At 40.2% G+C, this 18,044-nt stretch overlaps 1 protein-coding gene across 1 annotated transcript in view; it reads right to left on the reverse strand.

The window, feature by feature from the left end:
- The window catches only part of CAMKMT (calmodulin-lysine N-methyltransferase), a 397,593-nt gene that overhangs the window by 379,526 nt on the left and 23 nt on the right, over positions 1 to 18,044 (reverse strand). The window contains 3 exon segments of the mRNA XM_039232377.1: positions 2,852 to 3,024; positions 17,796 to 17,981; positions 17,983 to 18,043. Coding sequence (XP_039088308.1) covers positions 2,852 to 3,024; positions 17,796 to 17,981; positions 17,983 to 18,043 — 420 coding nt within the window.

Raw genomic sequence — 18,044 nt, forward strand, 5'->3', positions numbered from 1 at the left:
ACAATCCAAACAATACTGAAGACGATAAAGGTAGCTAAACAAATATCATGGAAGCAGGTTGAGAAAAGAGCGGATACAAGATATTGAAGGAAGAAAAATGGGGATCCATGCAGGGCAGATGACAGAAATCAAGAAGTGCTAAGAGAAATCAACATGAACAAAATGGACACTGGAATGGAATGCACTGTTCTTGGCAGAAAGCCTTCCCTCCCTAAGCAACTGCAGTAATTTCAGTGCTTTCCTATACGGTAACAGGATTATAGAGTAAGAAATAGAATGCTCAGAATAATCAATGAGGAAATTAGCTTATCTGGGCCTCAACCCCTTCATCTGTAAAATGAATAAGTGGATACATGATTGCCTCACGAGAGGCAGCATGTGCAGAAGTTAAAAGTGCAGCCTGTAGCTGTCATTACATAAAATGTTACCGGTGGAGGTAGCTAGATGAAGGGTATGTGAACTCCTTGTACTATTTTTGCAACTTCCTGAATGTCTGTAATTACTTCGAAATAAAAGTTTTTAAAAGAACAGGCTGTGGAACCAGACCACTGGGGTTTGAATACAGGCATGATCAGTGGCTGTATGATCTCAATCAAGTCATTTAACCTCTCTGGGTTTCACTTTCCTCATCTGTGAAATGAGGATAATAACAGTGCTTACCCCAAAAGGTGTTGCATGGATTAAATAAACTAATACATGTAAACCACTCACAACAGGGCTTGTGACATAGTAGTCACTCAGTAGTCAGTCATTATTAATGTGGTTATGATCTTTTTAAAATTATTCTAAGATCGTGTTCAGCTCTAGATTATATGTACACTATTGATATCTTTGTGTCACTAATGTGGAGAGAAACGAACTAGTTTGAAAAAAGAGGAAAACATCTTGGTAGCCATTGTAGCCAGTGTTTTAGCTTGGTCACCTGTCTTCTCCCCACAAATTAGGATTCGAGGTCATATTTATATAGACTGACTTGCATTTGTTTATTTATTTGTTTTGAAAAATGGATATATCACAAGGAACCATGCCATTGGAAAAAAGGAGTCTCAGTTTGCATCAGAGCCTGGGTTCCTGCTGCACCCGGGTCTTCTCCAACAGGTGGAGAACCATGCCCTGTTTTGAAAACTCTCAAGAGGGGCGCCTGGGTGGCTTAGTCAGTTAAGCGTCTGACTTTCACTTGGGTTATGATCTCGCGGCTCATGGGTTCGAGCCCCGCGTCGGGCTCTGTGCTGACTGACCAGCTCAGAGCCTGGAGCCTGTTTCAGTCTGTGACTCCCTCTCTCTCTGACCCTCCCCTGCTCACGCTGTCTCTCTCTCTCTCCTAGAAATAAANCCTGTTTCAGTCTGTGACTCCCTCTCTCTCTGACCCTCCCCTGCTCACGCTGTCTCTCTCTCTCTCCTAGAAATAAATTTAAAAAAAAACATTAAAAAAAAAAAAAAAAGAAAACTCTCAAGAACGGGAAGATCTCCCATTCTCTCTAGCTAACCCTTACCAGGGCCTTGGAGAGGGCAGGAAATTATTCTCGGTACAGTTTACACTTTCTGCATCTGGTCTACTAGCAGATGTAAAAGTTTTGGAACTCTATACCTGAAGATCACTACTGGATCACTCTGTTCTTCTTCTCTTTAGTTTCCTGATGGATACTGTCTTCCAATTGTGCAGTCATCTTCATTCCTCCTTTGCAGAGTTACCCGGAGGATTACAAGAATTAGAATACGACAAAGCACCTAGCTCAGCACCCGACACACAGTAAACACGCGTTTATTTTCCTTCCCTTCCTAAACAGGAACTAAACTAATTATCTCCGTTGGAACACAAGGCAGTTGAGGTACTCTAATTAGAATCTCATAATGAATATCCAGGCAAGCTCACAAATCCTGAGGTTTTTATCTTCTTTTTGGAGTTTTCAACAAAGCAGTATTATGAAACCAGATCCCAACTGTTCTTCCCTGCCCACCCTCGTCAATTTATATCCAGATCCCAAATTTTCAGCTATTATGATGTCTTTTAAAGCTTAGATATTTTAAACTAAAATAGTTCGAGAAACATATACTATAAATAGACGTCCTTTGTGAAAACTTTTTTTCTGAAAATTATTCCTCGCCTCACCTAAACCTTATTCAGTCACATTCCACTTAAAATGTTTTTTTGCTCTTCTTACAGTTACTGTAAATGTGCTCCTCCCTCCCTTTCAAGATGTGAAATCTTGTCAAAAAAGGCAGATTTTATAACATCAAACACCTACAGTAATATTGCAACATGCTAGACTGTAACAGTGAGAGAAAATTCAGTAAAAATGGTATCTTGTTACTTCAGTTTGCAACTCTCCTGTCTCTTTTAAAATGATTTTTAAAGCCTGAACAGTCTGTGTGCTTTTCACAGTCTCCGTGTTTTCAGCTGAATTTTCTCCTCCTATGCTTAAGATTCCATTCTGAAAGTGACAAACTATGAATGGGAAAAATACCAAAGCTTGATTTTTTAGATAACTACTCCTTGCAGAGTAGGTTGGAAAATTCTGCTTCCACTTTCAGCCTTCTTTGCCTCAAAAAGAACTTGGCTTTCTGTCATAATCAAATGCTATGAGAAAATGGCTAAATGACCCTTTGATTTGCAAGCCACTTTATCCTCAAATGCCACTACATTCCTGAGAATTCTTCTTCTTCAGTTCTGAGGACACAATAAAACCCAGTTAAGGCAGCAGGACTTCCTAATAACAACGCTGCAAAAGCGAAGTTGTGATCAAGGTTGCCTGCACCCTCAACAGAATGCGTAATGAGATTCATACCGGACTGCTTTTCTTTTACAAGAGAAAAATCCTTGTAAAAATATCTTAACCAGAATGATGTTTACCTTAGAGAAATACTGTACTCAGGATAGAAGACGCTTGTGTATTGGATCCATGCACCAACTTCCTCTTCAGTTGTCCTTTTTTGGGCTTCTGTTACTGAAAACAGATTAAATGATTCAAATCTTCTTACAGATACGCGTCGCAGACAATCATCCAGGTGTTTCTGCTTCAGAACCTTTGAAATAAAACCAGATATCGTGCTCATATCATATAAACACAAGTTAAGTGTTCAAAGTTCAAGTGGGAAGGGGACTTTCATTTCCGATGATGGCAGATTAGACCACGTAGACCAAACTCTTACCAGAGACAACCATAGAAGACGGACAAAATATCTTAAAACATTATTTGATGGTATCAGAGAACAAAGAAGATGGTAAAGATTTACCAGTCTACTAACTCAGAAAAGAAATAAATCTAGAGAGGTGAGCCTGGCTTTTTCAATCACTTTCCTTGTAGGGACACAGATCCAATTCCAAAAGAAAGAGCTATGGAGATAAGCAGCACCTTTTGCCACCTGTAGAGTTAGGGGGTAAAAGTTGATTTTCAAAGCTACCTAGGCAGAGCCAGGTATGTTATTCCAAGCCTGCCTCGTGTGTGTGTGTGTGTGTGTGTGTGTGTGTACGCATGTGCACATGCGTGTCTGTTTTAAGATAAACCAAATGAGTGATTTTGTTGGTGTCATTGAAACGCAGGTTTTTAAGTATGGGAGAAACAAATATAGCTGCAAGCTTAATGGTGTTAAGCACAAACTCCATAGTTCTGAATCTGAATAAAATATAGAAACAAATGATGTATTTTATTTATTAAAACATTTTTTAAAATATATGTGTTTCCTACACCTGACCACTTAAAAGTTCTAGAAACAGGGGCTCCTGAGTGGCTCAGTGGGTTAAGCATCTTGACTCTTGATCTCAGCTCAGGTCATGATTTCACAGTCCATGAATTCGAGCCCTGTGTTGGGATCTGTGCTGACAGCATGGAGCCTACTTGGAATTCTCTCTCTCCCTCTTTCTTTGCCACTCTCCTACACACATGCACTCTCTCTTTCTCACTATCAAAATAAATTAACTAAAAACAAAAAAGTCCTAGAAACAATGATCAAACGAGAAGCAATGAGCACATTTAATGTCCACGTTACAGTCTCTAAATATCATTTTCTACTACAACAAAGACCCCTTGAAGAAATGGCACAAATTGTACCAATGAGCCTGCATACAAGAAAACAAGAAAGCGATAAAAACTTATGGATTATCTCAAAGAGGCTCCAGAGCCAGTCTGAATAGGGTCCATTGGCCAAAGATGGAATAGTATGAGCATTCACAAAGGTAATAAAGGTAATAGAATCAAAACATATGAGCTCATCAGGGTATTTTCTTTAAAAAAAAGAAGGGTGCTGGAGAACCAACTTATTTTGAAAACTAGTAAACAAAGAGAAAAAAATCAAGTATCTGTCTGTCTTTCCTATATGAACTGTCACTGAGAACATCCAAGTAGAAGATAAGGGGACGTTTCTCCTTACAGCAGTATCTCGAGAAATAAATGAAGAAGGAATGACACAGTTAGAACATCACCATTTTTCAACCCCTCCATGAATTCACAAACCTAGAAAGTCATCACCGAGAAAAGAAATAACCAGAAACTACTGTGATTACTGATGAAAGCACACTCTACCATCATTTGAGCAACCAAATCAAACCAACCAAACACACTAAATCTGAATCTAATCAAGCCTCTGTATCTAGGAAATAGGAACACAGGCATGAAGGAACACATTAAACATCATCATCAGGTACAATTAGCATATTTCATATCCAAGTTATGGGAAACTCTTAAGAGACAACAAACTCAGTTTCTTCAATAAATAAATGGCAAGGGGGTGAAAGAGACATATGCAGAGGGAACATTAGATTAAATAAAAATACTTATAAAATGGGGCACCTGGCTGGCTTGGTCAGAAGAACATGCATCTCTTCATCTCAGGGTCCTGAGTTCACTGGGGGTAGAGATTATTTAAATAAACGAAAACTTTATGGGCGCCTGGGTGGCTCCATCAGTTAAGTGTCCCACTTCGGCTCGGGTCATGATCTCACAGCTTGTGAGTTCAAGCCCTGTGTCGGGCTCTGTGCTGACAGTTCAGAGCCTGGAGCCTGCTTCATTTTCTGTGTCTTGGATTCTGCCCCTTCCCTACTCATCCTTGGTCTGTCTGTCTCTCATTCTCTCAAAAATAAACATTAAAAAAACAAACTTTTTAAAAGTATATATAAAATAAAAACTTTCTAAGAAAAAAAGACTTATAAAACTTATTGGGGCACCTGGGAGGCTCAATAGGTTAAGTGTCCGATTTTGGCTCAGGTCATGATCTCATGGTTCATCATGGGTTCAAGACCCACATCGGGCTCTGTGCTGACAGCTAGCTCAGGGCCTATAGCCTGTTTCGGATTCTGTGTCTCCTTCTCTCTCTGACCCTCCCCTGCGCATGGTGTCTCTCTCTCAGAAATAAATAAAATGTTAAAAAAAAAAAAAAAAAAGAAAAACAACAACTTCTCAACTAATAACAGTTTTAGATCTTATTTGCATCATGTTTCAAAATAATCAAATTGTAAACAAAAATTTTGACACAATGGGGAAAATCTGGAAACTAACCGGCTATTTATTTCATGACATCAAGAAATTATGCTGGGTGTAATATGGTATTTTAGGGTTTAAAAAAAATTTTTTTTAATGTTTATTGATTTTGAGCATGAGAGAGAGAGAGAGTGCTACCAGGAGAGGGGCAGAGAGAGGAGACACAGAATCCAAAGCAGGGGAGGAGCAGAGAAAGAGGGAGACACAGAATCTGAAGCAGGGGAGGAGGAAAAAAGGAAGGAGACACAGAATCTAAAGCAGGCTCCTTCCTGGCTGCAGGCTATCAGCACAGAGCCTGATGCAGGGCTTTGAACTCACAAATCATGAGATCATGACCTAAGCCGAAGTTGGACGCCTAACCAACTAAGCCACCTAGGGGCCCCATATTTTAGTTATCTTTTTAATATCATCTTGCATAGGTATGTACTGAAATATCTATAGAAATAAATGGTATATCTGAGATTCATTTCAGAAAATTTTTAAAAACTTTTTTAACGTTTATTTCTGAGAGAGAGACAGAGTGCAAGCAGGGTAGGGACATATAGAGAGTGAGACACGGAATCCCAAAGAGGCTCCAGGCTCTGCAAGCTGTCAGCAAGAGTCTGACACAAGGCTTGAACCCACAATGCAGGACTTCAACTCACAAACACTGAGATCGCGACCTGAGCCAAAGTTGGACGCTCAACCAAGCCACCTACGTGCCCCGAGATTCATTTCAAAATAATCTGAGGTAGGGGTGTAATGAAAAGAGAGAGAAAATATGGTTGGTCAGGAGTTAAAAACCGTTGAAGTTGGGGCACCTGGGTGGCTCAGACAGTTGAGCATCTGACTCTTGATTTTTGCTCAGGTCATGATTTCATAGTTTGTAAGATGGAGCCCCACGTGGGGTTCTGTGCTGACAGTGCAGAGCCTGCTTAGGATTCTCTTTCTTTCTCTCTTTCTCTCTGCCCCTCCCCCGTTCATGTGCTCTGTTTCTCTCTTTCTCTCTCAAAATAAAATAAATACACTTTTAAAAAAATTATTGACGTTCATGGATATCTGAGTGATGATTATACTATTATCTCCAGTTTTATATATGTTTAAAATTTCCCATAATAGAAAGCTTTTTTAAAGATAGAAAATAAAACATCCAGGGGCACCTGGGTGGCTCAGTCGGTTGAGCGGACAACTTCAGCGCAGGTCACGATCTCATGGTTCGTGGGTTCAAGCCCCTCATCAGGCTCTGTGCTGACAGCTCTAAGCCTGGGGCCTGCTTTGGATTCTGAGTCTCCCTCTCTATCTGCCCCTCCCCCCACTCATGCATACTCTCTCTCTCTCAAAATATAAATAAACAATAAAAAATATAAAACATCCTAATAGTCATAATCAAGTGAAAAATAACTAAAAAGATACCTAAAACACCAAATATATTTGGAAACAAATCCACAAATTGCTTTCTAACTTAAATTGAAAAATTAGTTTCTAAATAACTTATGAACCAAGAATAAAGAGAAAGAAAACTCAATGGAAACTTGAAAGTATTTGGAACACAATTATAACACATTTCAAAACACATGAAATGTGGATAAATTCATGCTTAGAGGAAAATTTGTGGAAAGGCCAAAAATCAGTAAGCTAAACATCCATGGCAAAAATTACAAAAGGAAGCAAAGCAAGTTCCCTAAATAGTTGAAATTAATAAAGTAGAAGACAAAAATATAGGTAGAATCATTAAAACACACCAAAAGCCGGTTCTCTGAAGAGATTCATAAAACTGACAAAACCTTGATGACACTAGTAAGAGAGAAAATGTAAATACCAATGTGACATAGGGAGATCACTGTAGCTCCAGCAGGCATTAAAAAAACTAACTGATGGGCACGGAGGAGGGCACTTGTGGGGATGAGCACTGGGTGTTAGACGGAAACCAACTTGACAATAAACTATTTAAGAAAAAAAAACTAACTGAAAATTTAGATGAATAGACAAACTCCTAGAAGAATACGACTACCAAAAGTGACACAAGAAGAGGCAACATGTCTGAACAGTCCTAAACTATTTTTTTAAATGCAATGCATAAATACAAATCGTACCAAAGAAAACTGCAGGCCCAGCCTGCTCACCAGCAAATGGCATCAAATGTCTAATCAATGCTTACCCTACCACGCTCTTCACTAAATCTGCAAACAACCCTATGGGATAGATACTTGTTATATGAGAGAGGAAACAAGGGGATGTTAATTTGCTCAAAGTCAGAAGGCTAGGAAAAGGCAAATCTAGACGGTCTGACTACAGAGCATAAACTCTTAATATTTCTGCTTGTGGAGAATATGGTAGCCATCAGTCATCCATTCCAACTCCCTTCTAAGATACCTGCCTATATTATAAAGCTGGAAAGCTAGAAGCCACATTTCCCAGGGTCCCTAGCAGCCAAAGCTGCAGATGGGATTTTGTGTTAGCTAATCAGACGCACTGACGCGCTCTGAAAGAGGAACTGGTGTAGAAATGACACCTCTGGGGCGCCTGGGTGGCTTAGTCGGTTAAGCGTCTGACTTTCGCTTAGGTCATGATCTCGCGGTTCGTGGGTTCGAGCCCCGCATCGGGCTCTGTGCTGACTGCCGGCTCAGAGCCTGGAGCCTGTTTCAGTCTGTGACTCCCTCTCTCTCTGACCCTCCCCAGCTCGCGCTGTCTCTCTCTCTCTCTCCTAGAAATAAATAAAACATAAAAAAAAAAATAAAAAAAAAAAAGAAATGACACCTCTGTGATTTTTGCTGGTAGAATGGTTGGGAAGACTTCTGGTTCTCCTGCAGCATCTTCAGCAGAGGTCCCAGTGTTCCCTCCCTAATTTAATGGCAAGTGAGGGGCGGCACAAGTGGCATCGCCTCCGCAGGCAGAGATCTGGTAGATAAAATGTGGCTCCAGAGTCTGTGGTTCTGGCGGCAGCTTCCTGACCCCCAGAGACCAGAGACAAGATCATGTGATGCGGGAGACAGCGTCGGACGCTTCATCTTGGTAGAGGGGACGTTTCTGTTGGCAGGTCAGCTTCGTATCGTTCTGGGACTTTGTGTTGTTCTGAGACTCATTCTTGGCCTGCTCCTCTGGTCCCTCCAAAGAGTGTGTTAGTACTTAATGCAATATATTAAGTCACTTTCTAAAGATAGCTAGAGTTGTTTCTCTCACCTAAAGAGGAACCCTGACTCTAATGATGACATTATTCTTATACACACAAGAGGAAACCAAGATCAGAACCAAGCCAGAAAACACATCCGTATGACCGTATCTTTATATTATTTTTTTTTTTAAGTAGGCTTCATGCCCAGCGCCGAGCCCAATGCAGGGCTCGAACTCACAACACTGAGGTCAAGACCCTGAGATCAAGACCTGAGCTGGGATCAAGAGTCAGGCGCTCAACCAACTGAGCCACCCAAGGAACAGTTTTAGCTTTTCCTCAAGATGTTATCTCCCATTGAGGTATAATCTTATCAACTACAGTTTTTAGAATATTCTCTTTGAGCCTCCTAGGTATCTAATTAAATAAAATCCAGATTGCATTATCTGGGGTGAAGGAAAATGTTCAAAGTCAAGACATTTTCTAATTCTTCTAAATCAATGAGCTCTTTAAACAAGGATAAATGTTATACCAAGTAAATTCATGTCAAAATATCAAATATCTGAAGGGGGAAAAATGCATGGAACGCTGGGCCCATCAGGTAAAAACATGTATGCAATTGAACACAATCAAAGCCTAAAACCCATTTAATTAACCTAAAATACTTGTTTACTCCAGAACAAAAATAAACTGAACATAACCATGTAGGAACCCTAAAAACCAATACTCTAGAAGTAATGTCACTCAGAAAATGAGACAGGGCTTTGCAGTGGGAAAGCCTCTCCCTCAATAGTTGAGTGCAAGCACATTTATTATCCTTTGAGCTCAGTCTTTTCCCCTGTAAGACACAAAGAGTAATGCCTACATCACAGCTTCTAGTACAATGCCTGATGCACAATAACTGTAGACTGACTACAAGACTTGTGTGAAAATTAAATAACATAATATATGCTATTTGGAAAATGTCTGGCATAGAGCAAGTACTAAGTACTTCGTTAACTAACTTCTGGTTAAACAAGGCAGGCCGAGCACACACACGGTTATATCCTACCCCTTCCAAAACTCCCCAGAATACCAGTTAAAGAGTAAAATGGCAAAAATACAAAAGGACAAAGAGACCTAGAAGAGAAATGATGAATGGTAACTTACTTGGCAGATTGTAGAAACCTAAAGCTAAGTGCCAACAATGGGGAAGCTAAGAAAATACAAAGTCCTACCACACACTCAGGAAAGACTTGGTTATTGGAGGCACTAATGGCAATCAGGATAGAGAAGTAAGACTAAACACAGAACAGGTGGTCGAAAATCTTTTTAGGGGCGCCTGGGTGGCTCAGTCGTCTAAGCGTCCGACTTCGGCTCAGGTCATGATCTCACAGTTTGTGTGTTCATGCCCTGCATGCTGCCCTGTGCTGACAGCTAGCTCAAAGCCTGTGTCTCCCTCTCTATCTCTGCACCCCCCCAAACTAAACGAATATTAAAAATTTTTTAAAAAAGAAAGAAGATCTTGTTACAAAGTACTAGATGCCCTGATTCCATCAGCAATGCCAGGCAACTACCTTTCTCTCCCACAGTGAAACTCTGAATTCTCTAAATTTCTAGAGAAGGTATGTCATGAAATGATGTTCTGGTCTTAGACATCAAGCAGAGCTTAGAACAGCAGAAGATGCTCTTCATTCTGATGAACACTCCTTTCCCTCACTTACCTTCTGATCACAGGCAGCCAGTCTGGTATCAGCCAGAGAGGAGACTGCAAGATTCATTTTTGGAGCTATTGGGCCAAAAGAAAAGATCTGTGGATACTGGCCTCTGGGATTCCCCAACAAAATGGTTAATTACTCCAGAAATCACTCCATGGTAAAGAAGACTTATGACTTCAATCAAGATGGTCTGAAACCAGAAGGGTGCTTAATTCTGGGGCCCTAAAGGGATAATAATTCCCTTTTGAGAGTCAGAGAGCCCCAAAAGAATGAAGCAAGAGAGCACAAAACAGAATAGGCAAAGGACGCCTGGTGGCTCAGTCAGTTAAGCATCCAACTCTTGATTTTGGCTCAGGTCATGATCTCCCAGTTGTCAGATCATTTTCATAAAAAGATCTTTTTAATAAAAAGTTGCCCAATTCCCACAACTTCTAGGACAATAATTTATGGCACAACTGTTACAAAAAGGACTTGAAGTGGCTATAAACATACAATACCACAGGATGCCATTCATTAAAGATGCAGGAGGGGAATAAAAAAAGGAAAATAAGGGCAGGGATAAAAAACCAAGATAGAAATAAAGGTGACATAAAAGTACATTCCGTGAAGAGTAAACCTTTGATATGGAAGATCAACAGAGATAGTGGGAGAGCACGCACTAAGCAGTGGAGCTAGAATTGGAACCAGATGTGTCCAATGTCAATGCTCTCTTTCCATTGTGCCAGTGAATTGCTCAGAAAGATATTCCTTAGTTCCACAATAATGCCTAAAGTGAGTTCAAATCAGTAAGATACTTTTCTTTTTCCACTCACTAGATTCGGTAATTTCAGTAATAAATAACTTGAGAAAAAGTTATTATACGAAGATAGAAAATCTGAGAGGTTAGAAAGCAATCTCAGGACAAGTTTGGAGGAAAAAGGTTAAAAACCTTATAAAGTTTGGGGTCTGACCAAGGGCCATAAGGGCAGGAGAGTACCTCATGAAAGTAGCTTCCAAAAATGGTAAAAAAAAAAAAAAAACAAAAAAAAAACAAAAAAAAACACATACCTGAATGTGAGGGAGTGATACTGATTTTTTTATACTAGGAATTTAGAAAGAATAGGAAGGTAATTGTAAATAAAAACTAGGCAGACAGGGGCACCTGGGTGGCCCAGTCAAGTGTCAGCCTCTTGATTTTGGCACAGCTCATGATCCCATGATCGTGAGATCGAATCCCACATTGGGTTTCATGCTGGAGCTTCCTTAAAATTCTCTCTCGTGCGCGCTCTCTCTCGCTCTCAAATAAATAAATAAAATAAAGCAAAACAGAAGCAGGTAAACAAAGTGAAAAATGTGGTTGCCTGGAAGCTCCAGAAAAAAAGCAGTGAAAGAAAATGTTCTCACATACACAAAGGTGACGAATCTCTTAACTCCATTAGGCGAATCCCTTCATAATATATATCAAATCCTCACTAACATCATATCCTTAACATCTTACAATTTTGTCACCTATATGTCAAAAAAGCTGATAAAATTTAAGTGATACATTTTTTAAATCTTAGAAAAGAAATTGTATGAAACTATCATTTTTAGGACTTGTAACTTAAAACTTTTTAAGACTGAGAATAAATCACAGATTTATGGTCTTCATTTAAAATACAGGGGTGCCTGGGTGGCTCAGTCGGTTAAGAGGCCAACTTCGGTCATGATCTCATGATTTGTGAGTTCAAGTCCCATGTCAGGCTCTGTGCTGACAACTCAGAGCCTGGAGCCTGCTTCAGAGATTGTGTCTCCCTCTCTCTCTGCTCCTCCCCTGCTCACACTCTGTCTTTCTCTCTCAAAAATAAATAAACATAAAAAAATTCTTTAATAAATAACAAAAGCAGGCCATATAAAAATATTCCACATTATTTCATGAAAGGCAGCTAAACTATTCAACCTTTGAAAAATTACTGCATTCACCGATGGGAAGATCACTGGTTAATACAGCTCTGTGAAACTGAAAACAAATGCTTTTATATCTAGAGCTTTCTAAACTTTTTTTTCTTTACTCCACAATTAAAAGTTCATTTCTTTTAAGAAACCTTATTGGGAGAATATCTTGGTTTTGGTCTGGTAAACTACATACTTTTAAATTCAAGAAAACATTCATCTTCTCCTTTTTAACCTACAGCACACTCCTAAATATTTTTAAGGAATCCAGTGAAACCAATTATTAATCTTAATAAGTCAGGCATGAAACACAAAATCTCCTACAGTCACTGACATATATGTCAGCATGGTTTGAACAGCAAGGATTAAGTGTGAATCTTGTATCTGGACCCTTAAGATTGAAGTGTGCTCCGCATGCAAAAATCTATGTCATCTGTTGCTACAGGACTTTAAAATTCTATACTAACTTGAAAGGTCAATTTAATCTTAACACTGTGAAAAAGCCCTTATAAATACAATGATGGATAAAACTTTAGGTCAATAAATTATTCTTTATGCAAAAAGAGAGAGAGAGAGACAAAGCATGAAAGAGCTTAGCCTCTGCTACCTTTAAGTCAAGTGATGCCAATAAAAACCAGTCCGTCACTTTAAGCAGAAATCCAAACCACAATCCTCATTGCAAGATCTACAAGTACAACACACCACCATTTCCAAGACAAGGTCTCTGGCATCTGTTTGCCATGTTACCCAAAAAACCAGAAGGCCTAAACAGAGCACAATATAGTTGCAGCTGTATTAGTTGACTCTGGATGAGTAGACACTTTCCATTCCCTCTATTAAATATTCAGACTGGGCCAAGTGAACTTTAAGGTATATTTAAAGCTCTGTTCTTGCCCTTTCCTATTGAGCCAAGTTAACTGTGCTTCTTCACGAGTATTTTTACACCAGTTGGTCTTGTTACTGTCATTAATTAAATTTGCAAAGACAAATGAAATGGTAATTAAAACAGAGTTGTTGCTTCCATAAAAACTAGGCTGAATGTTTTGGAAAGGTAAAGGCAAGTTTGCTTGATAAAAGTTGCTTAAAACCTTACTATCAATTTTATTTTTTTTTTATTTTGTTAAATGTTTATTCATTTTTTGAGAGACAGAGCACAGGCAGGGGAGGGGCAGACAGAGAGGGAGACACACAATCAGAAGCAGGCTCCAGGCTCTGAGCTCTCAGCACAGAGCCCCACGCAGGGCTCAAACTCACTAACCGTGAGATCATGACCAGAACCGATGTCAGACGCTTAACCGACCCAACCACCCAGTGCCCCAAAACCTTATGATCAATTTAGAGGTGGTAAGCCAACTGTAAAAATCTAAAGAACTAATTATAAATAGCTAGGATTTAGCACTTAGGTTATAGCTTCATTTTACAATATGTATCAATGTTATGATTCACCTCTTTAACTCTCTCAGTTAACCAATCCAGGTAATATGTCTTCTATTGTATCAGCATCTTGATCTGGGAATAATTTAGTTCAATCATACGGAGTTTTTCTGGTAGTCAAGGGTTGTCAATGTTTTTCCTTAAAAATGAAAAAAAAAAATTGTCCTCCCTTCCCATGACTGTACTTAAGTTTAACACATCATTGATTACAAGATGGCAACATTTCTTTCTTCTGCTGTTATACAGAATAGACTGCCAATTAACCAGTGTACCATCAAGTAAAAGCAATCTCTCAATTTCAAAGATGTTAAAATTAAAACTATGCATTTTGGAATAGATAGTGACTGATTTGAAAATAATCATGTTTATTGTAAAAGAAATTTAAATACAGAAGAGTAAAAACCCACTTGAAATTCTATTCGGGGAGAGCACACTGTTAAACATGCATGTCCACATATACAAATAACCATGAGTAGGGGCACCTGGGTGGCTCAGTCAGTTAAGCATGTGGCTTTGGCTCAGGTCATGATCTCAGGGCTCATGAGTTCTATCCCTGCATCAGGCTCTGTACAGACAGCTCAGAGCCTGGAGCCTGCTTCAGATTCTGTCTCCCTCTCTCTCTGCCCCTCCCTTGCATGCACACTGTTTCTCTTTCTTTCTCAAATATAAATAAACATTAAAAAATTAAATAACCATGAATAATTCTCAAAGGGCTCATACTATCCATATTGTTCTATCCTTTGTTTTTGTCTTTGATACTGTAAAAATCATTTTAATACTTTAAAAAAGGTGTGATAATCTCACTTGTATACGCAGTGTTGCACATTTATCCAATATGTAATGTTTTTTTTTTAATGTTTATTTATTTCTGAAGGAGAGACACAGAACATGAGTGGAGGAGGAGGGGCAGAGAGCAAGGGAGACACAGAATCAGCACAAAGCTCGACGCAGGACTCAAATCTACAAACCATGAGATATGACCTGAGCCGAAGTCAGACGCTTAATCAACTGAGCCACCCAGGCACCGCCCCAATATGTGATCTTTTTAAGTGTTAAAAATCAAACAGTCAAATCCTTGTTAGGAAAACATAAAATAACAGGACAAGAACATAGAAAATGAATTTATTTCTAAACCAGGAAAATAATTTCACTCCAAACTAATCCGAGATGAAAGAGGTCTTAGAGAAATCTAGTCCAGTTCCCTCATTTACAGCTAACAAACTGAGGTGAGGTCCAAAGAGGTTGCTCACCATTACACAAATAGTTAAGGACAGACAGGGGCCTGAAATTAAGTTATATTAAATCCCATCCCAGAAATCATGCTAGCTCTTTCAGCATTGATAGTCTCAAACATATGACATTGTGCTGTAATTTAAATCATACTGTGAAATATTTCATTCATCAGAGTCTTCAGCCAAGTATCAGACCTGTGGGTAAGATTCATTCTGTAGATCTTTGTGAATATGTGTGTATTGGTCATTGCTACTTTTTCATCAGCCCTACATTGCTTCCTCTTGGGAACTGCCCTTCTCTCACTCTATGGGATAATGATGGGGTTTTTATCTTCCCTGCCACGGGGTGGGCTAATGTCCCAGATATCAAAATGCCTCATTCTCCTGGACAAAACAATTGGTCCAACCCTGGCCTATTAGAGTTGTTAAAAGGGCATTATTTGGGCTTTGGGGAAAAAAAGGGTCATTTCTTCTAGATCACTAGTTGGGTACATGATCAAAGCCTGTAGTTGCCAATAGCCATCTTTGCTTTCAGGTAATGAAACCCAAGGAAGAGGAAAACAGAATGCTATCCAAAACCTTTATCAATACTGATAGATAGTCTTCACCTGATTAAAGTGAGCACTAGGCTCAGAAGTCAGCAATTTATCATGCGACCTGGTATCAAACAACGAACTAGGTCAGCTGGGCTTTTTCCAAAAAAGGTTAATTACAAAACCAAAAAAATATATTGAACAGTTAAAATGAAGGACCATTAGCACTGGCCCCTATGGGGTAATGAAGTGACAGAACTGTGTAGAAGAAAACAAGCAGGAACAAGCAGATGTCATAAAGATGTCCCATGAGAGAGAGAGAGAGAGAGAGAGACAGCGAGCTGCATATCTCTATCACTGCTTAGATTCTTCAGTTTTCCAGGTCTAGATCCATATAAGATGTGGATGGTTGGTTTGTTTGAAACATTTACTAAGCACCTTCAAATGTTTAATATATATGGTAGATTTGATTTATTATGGAAAAGTATTCACTTCCTTCTTGCCCCCTCCAAGGAAGGAGTATACTACCCTGCCCTTTGATTTTAGGCTTGGCCAACTCTCTTCCCTTGGACAATAGCAGGTTAGCAAGGGCTTAACATGTGTTTTGGTAGTTGAGCTTAGTCTCTTATACCTCCGCTGTCACCATGAGACTATGTCAGCCAACTGGTCCAAGGATTAAAGCCAGTCTGCTGATCACAGCCTATGTTAGTCAACTCCCAGGTGGCCCAAAATAAATGCTCACTATTGTATGCCATTTTGATGTTGTAGTTGTTTGTTACTCATTAATAGTTAAGTGATACAATACATTGAGGACTTGATACTATGGGCCACTTACAGCCTGTTCTCCCTTGGACTTTCCACAACACTTAACATCTACTAAAAACTACCTAGCCAGGCACTGTGTGAGGTGCAGAGGATAGAGGAGGTAAAATATCACCTTTTCCGAGGTAGAACTCCCATTCTAGTAAGTTACATGAACTCTTGATCAGATGATAAGATGATAATAAAATGATATGATACGGGGGTTCACTGGTGGAGTGAGCTGCGGGTCTAACTCAGCCCAGAGTAGTCAGGAGACACTTCACAGAAGATGTTAAAATGTAGTCGAGTAAGAAAGAAGATAAAAATACACATGTGTACCAAAACATTAAATGTCAAAGTATGCCGGGAGTTCAAATGGTAGCCATAGCTGAAGCTTGTCCTGATTTGATATAGACAGCAATTCAGAATGAACCTATGTGCTGGTCAACCGAGTTTTTACTGTACTAAGAATCAATGAAATTATCACACTGAGATTTGACTGATTATTTTCAGGCCCTAATTTACTACTGGGATAATGCAACTTTAACTGATATTTTATTTCACTGTAGAAAGCTCCTATGAGAATGATTTATGAATGATGCATTTATTATCCTACAATTTTGTAATATTAATAACAAAACCAGGTCATTGATGCTTTGGATAGACTTTCAAAACATCAGCAAAGAAATGATCTCTGAGTTAGGACATGACATTATATGAAAAGGTGACTAGAGACACCTGCAAACAATCTCAAGTAAAGTGGCCAAAGCTGGGAAATGCTTCTCAAAATACAACAGTAAGAAACAGAAAATCTCCTCGAGTCAAGTTTTCAGGAGAAAACCTCAGGCAGAGGCATTAACAGTGGTGTGCAAAGCAATAAACACATCTTGCTTCAAGCAGTTTGGAAAGAGGGTCGGAGGTGTCAAATCAGAAATGTATCAAACCTGCATACAACCCAAGTTACCGACAACAGCAGCAACTCTGAGGTACTAGAAAATCACCGCCGTTAAACAAGCCAACACACCCGAACTAGTCTTGCTGATCACTTCAAACTACAAGATCAACGTGAAACTTTCACACGCCTGCAAAGGACAGAGGCAGCTCTTCTGGACACACCCTCCACTCGCCGCTGTACCGACAGCGCGGGCAACTTCACAGTTCAACACAGGCAACCACGCTGATCTCCGAGGAAGGGGCCAAACTCTGAATCAGACTGAGGCTGGGAGATAAGGATCAAGGAAGAAGAAACCTGGGGAAAAAAGTAAAACAGAAGCAAGAAACAAGAGCAGCACAGGATGGGGAGCGGCGGTCCCACCAGTTGGATTGGTGAGCAAAGAGGAGTCCCCGAGACGCAAACAATTGTCCAAAAAAAAGATCTTTTACTTCCATCTGAGTTTCCCAGGAACTGAATGTTGGCTACCCCCTCCCTGCCCCACCCAACCCAATTCTTCCCTTTTGGTGGGACCCTTAGTTGAAGCAAGGGGGCGCTTCTCACGTGGCTCCCGGCAAAACTACGAGCGAACTCCCAGAGCTGCCAAAAGGAGAGACTCTCAACCGGTCGCTCGCTGCGTACCTGGGAGGGAAGTGGCCAGAGGCAAAGGTAAGGCAAGTGGGCTTTCTCTTACCTGCCGCAGAAGCTTCCACCGGGCAGCTGCCAAGGGCTCCGAGACTGGAAGCCTCTGAGAGGCGCCTCCGCTTGCTGGGCCCTCGTCTGCAGCGCACTCAGCCTCGCGGGCCTGGGTATCGGCGACTGGCGACTCCATCCCGTGAAACTCGCCTGTACCCCGCGCTGTCGCGGCCACAACTCTCCCTCTGCCAGGACCTGTCTACTTGTTCCCAGCCAGGACCTGTGAGCTGGACCTCCCTCCGACCGC

The sequence above is a fragment of the Hyaena hyaena genome, unplaced genomic scaffold (assembly GCF_003009895.1).
Source record: "Hyaena hyaena isolate Hyena2069 unplaced genomic scaffold, ASM300989v1 scaffold_64, whole genome shotgun sequence".
NCBI classification, from domain to species: domain Eukaryota; kingdom Metazoa; phylum Chordata; class Mammalia; order Carnivora; family Hyaenidae; genus Hyaena; species Hyaena hyaena.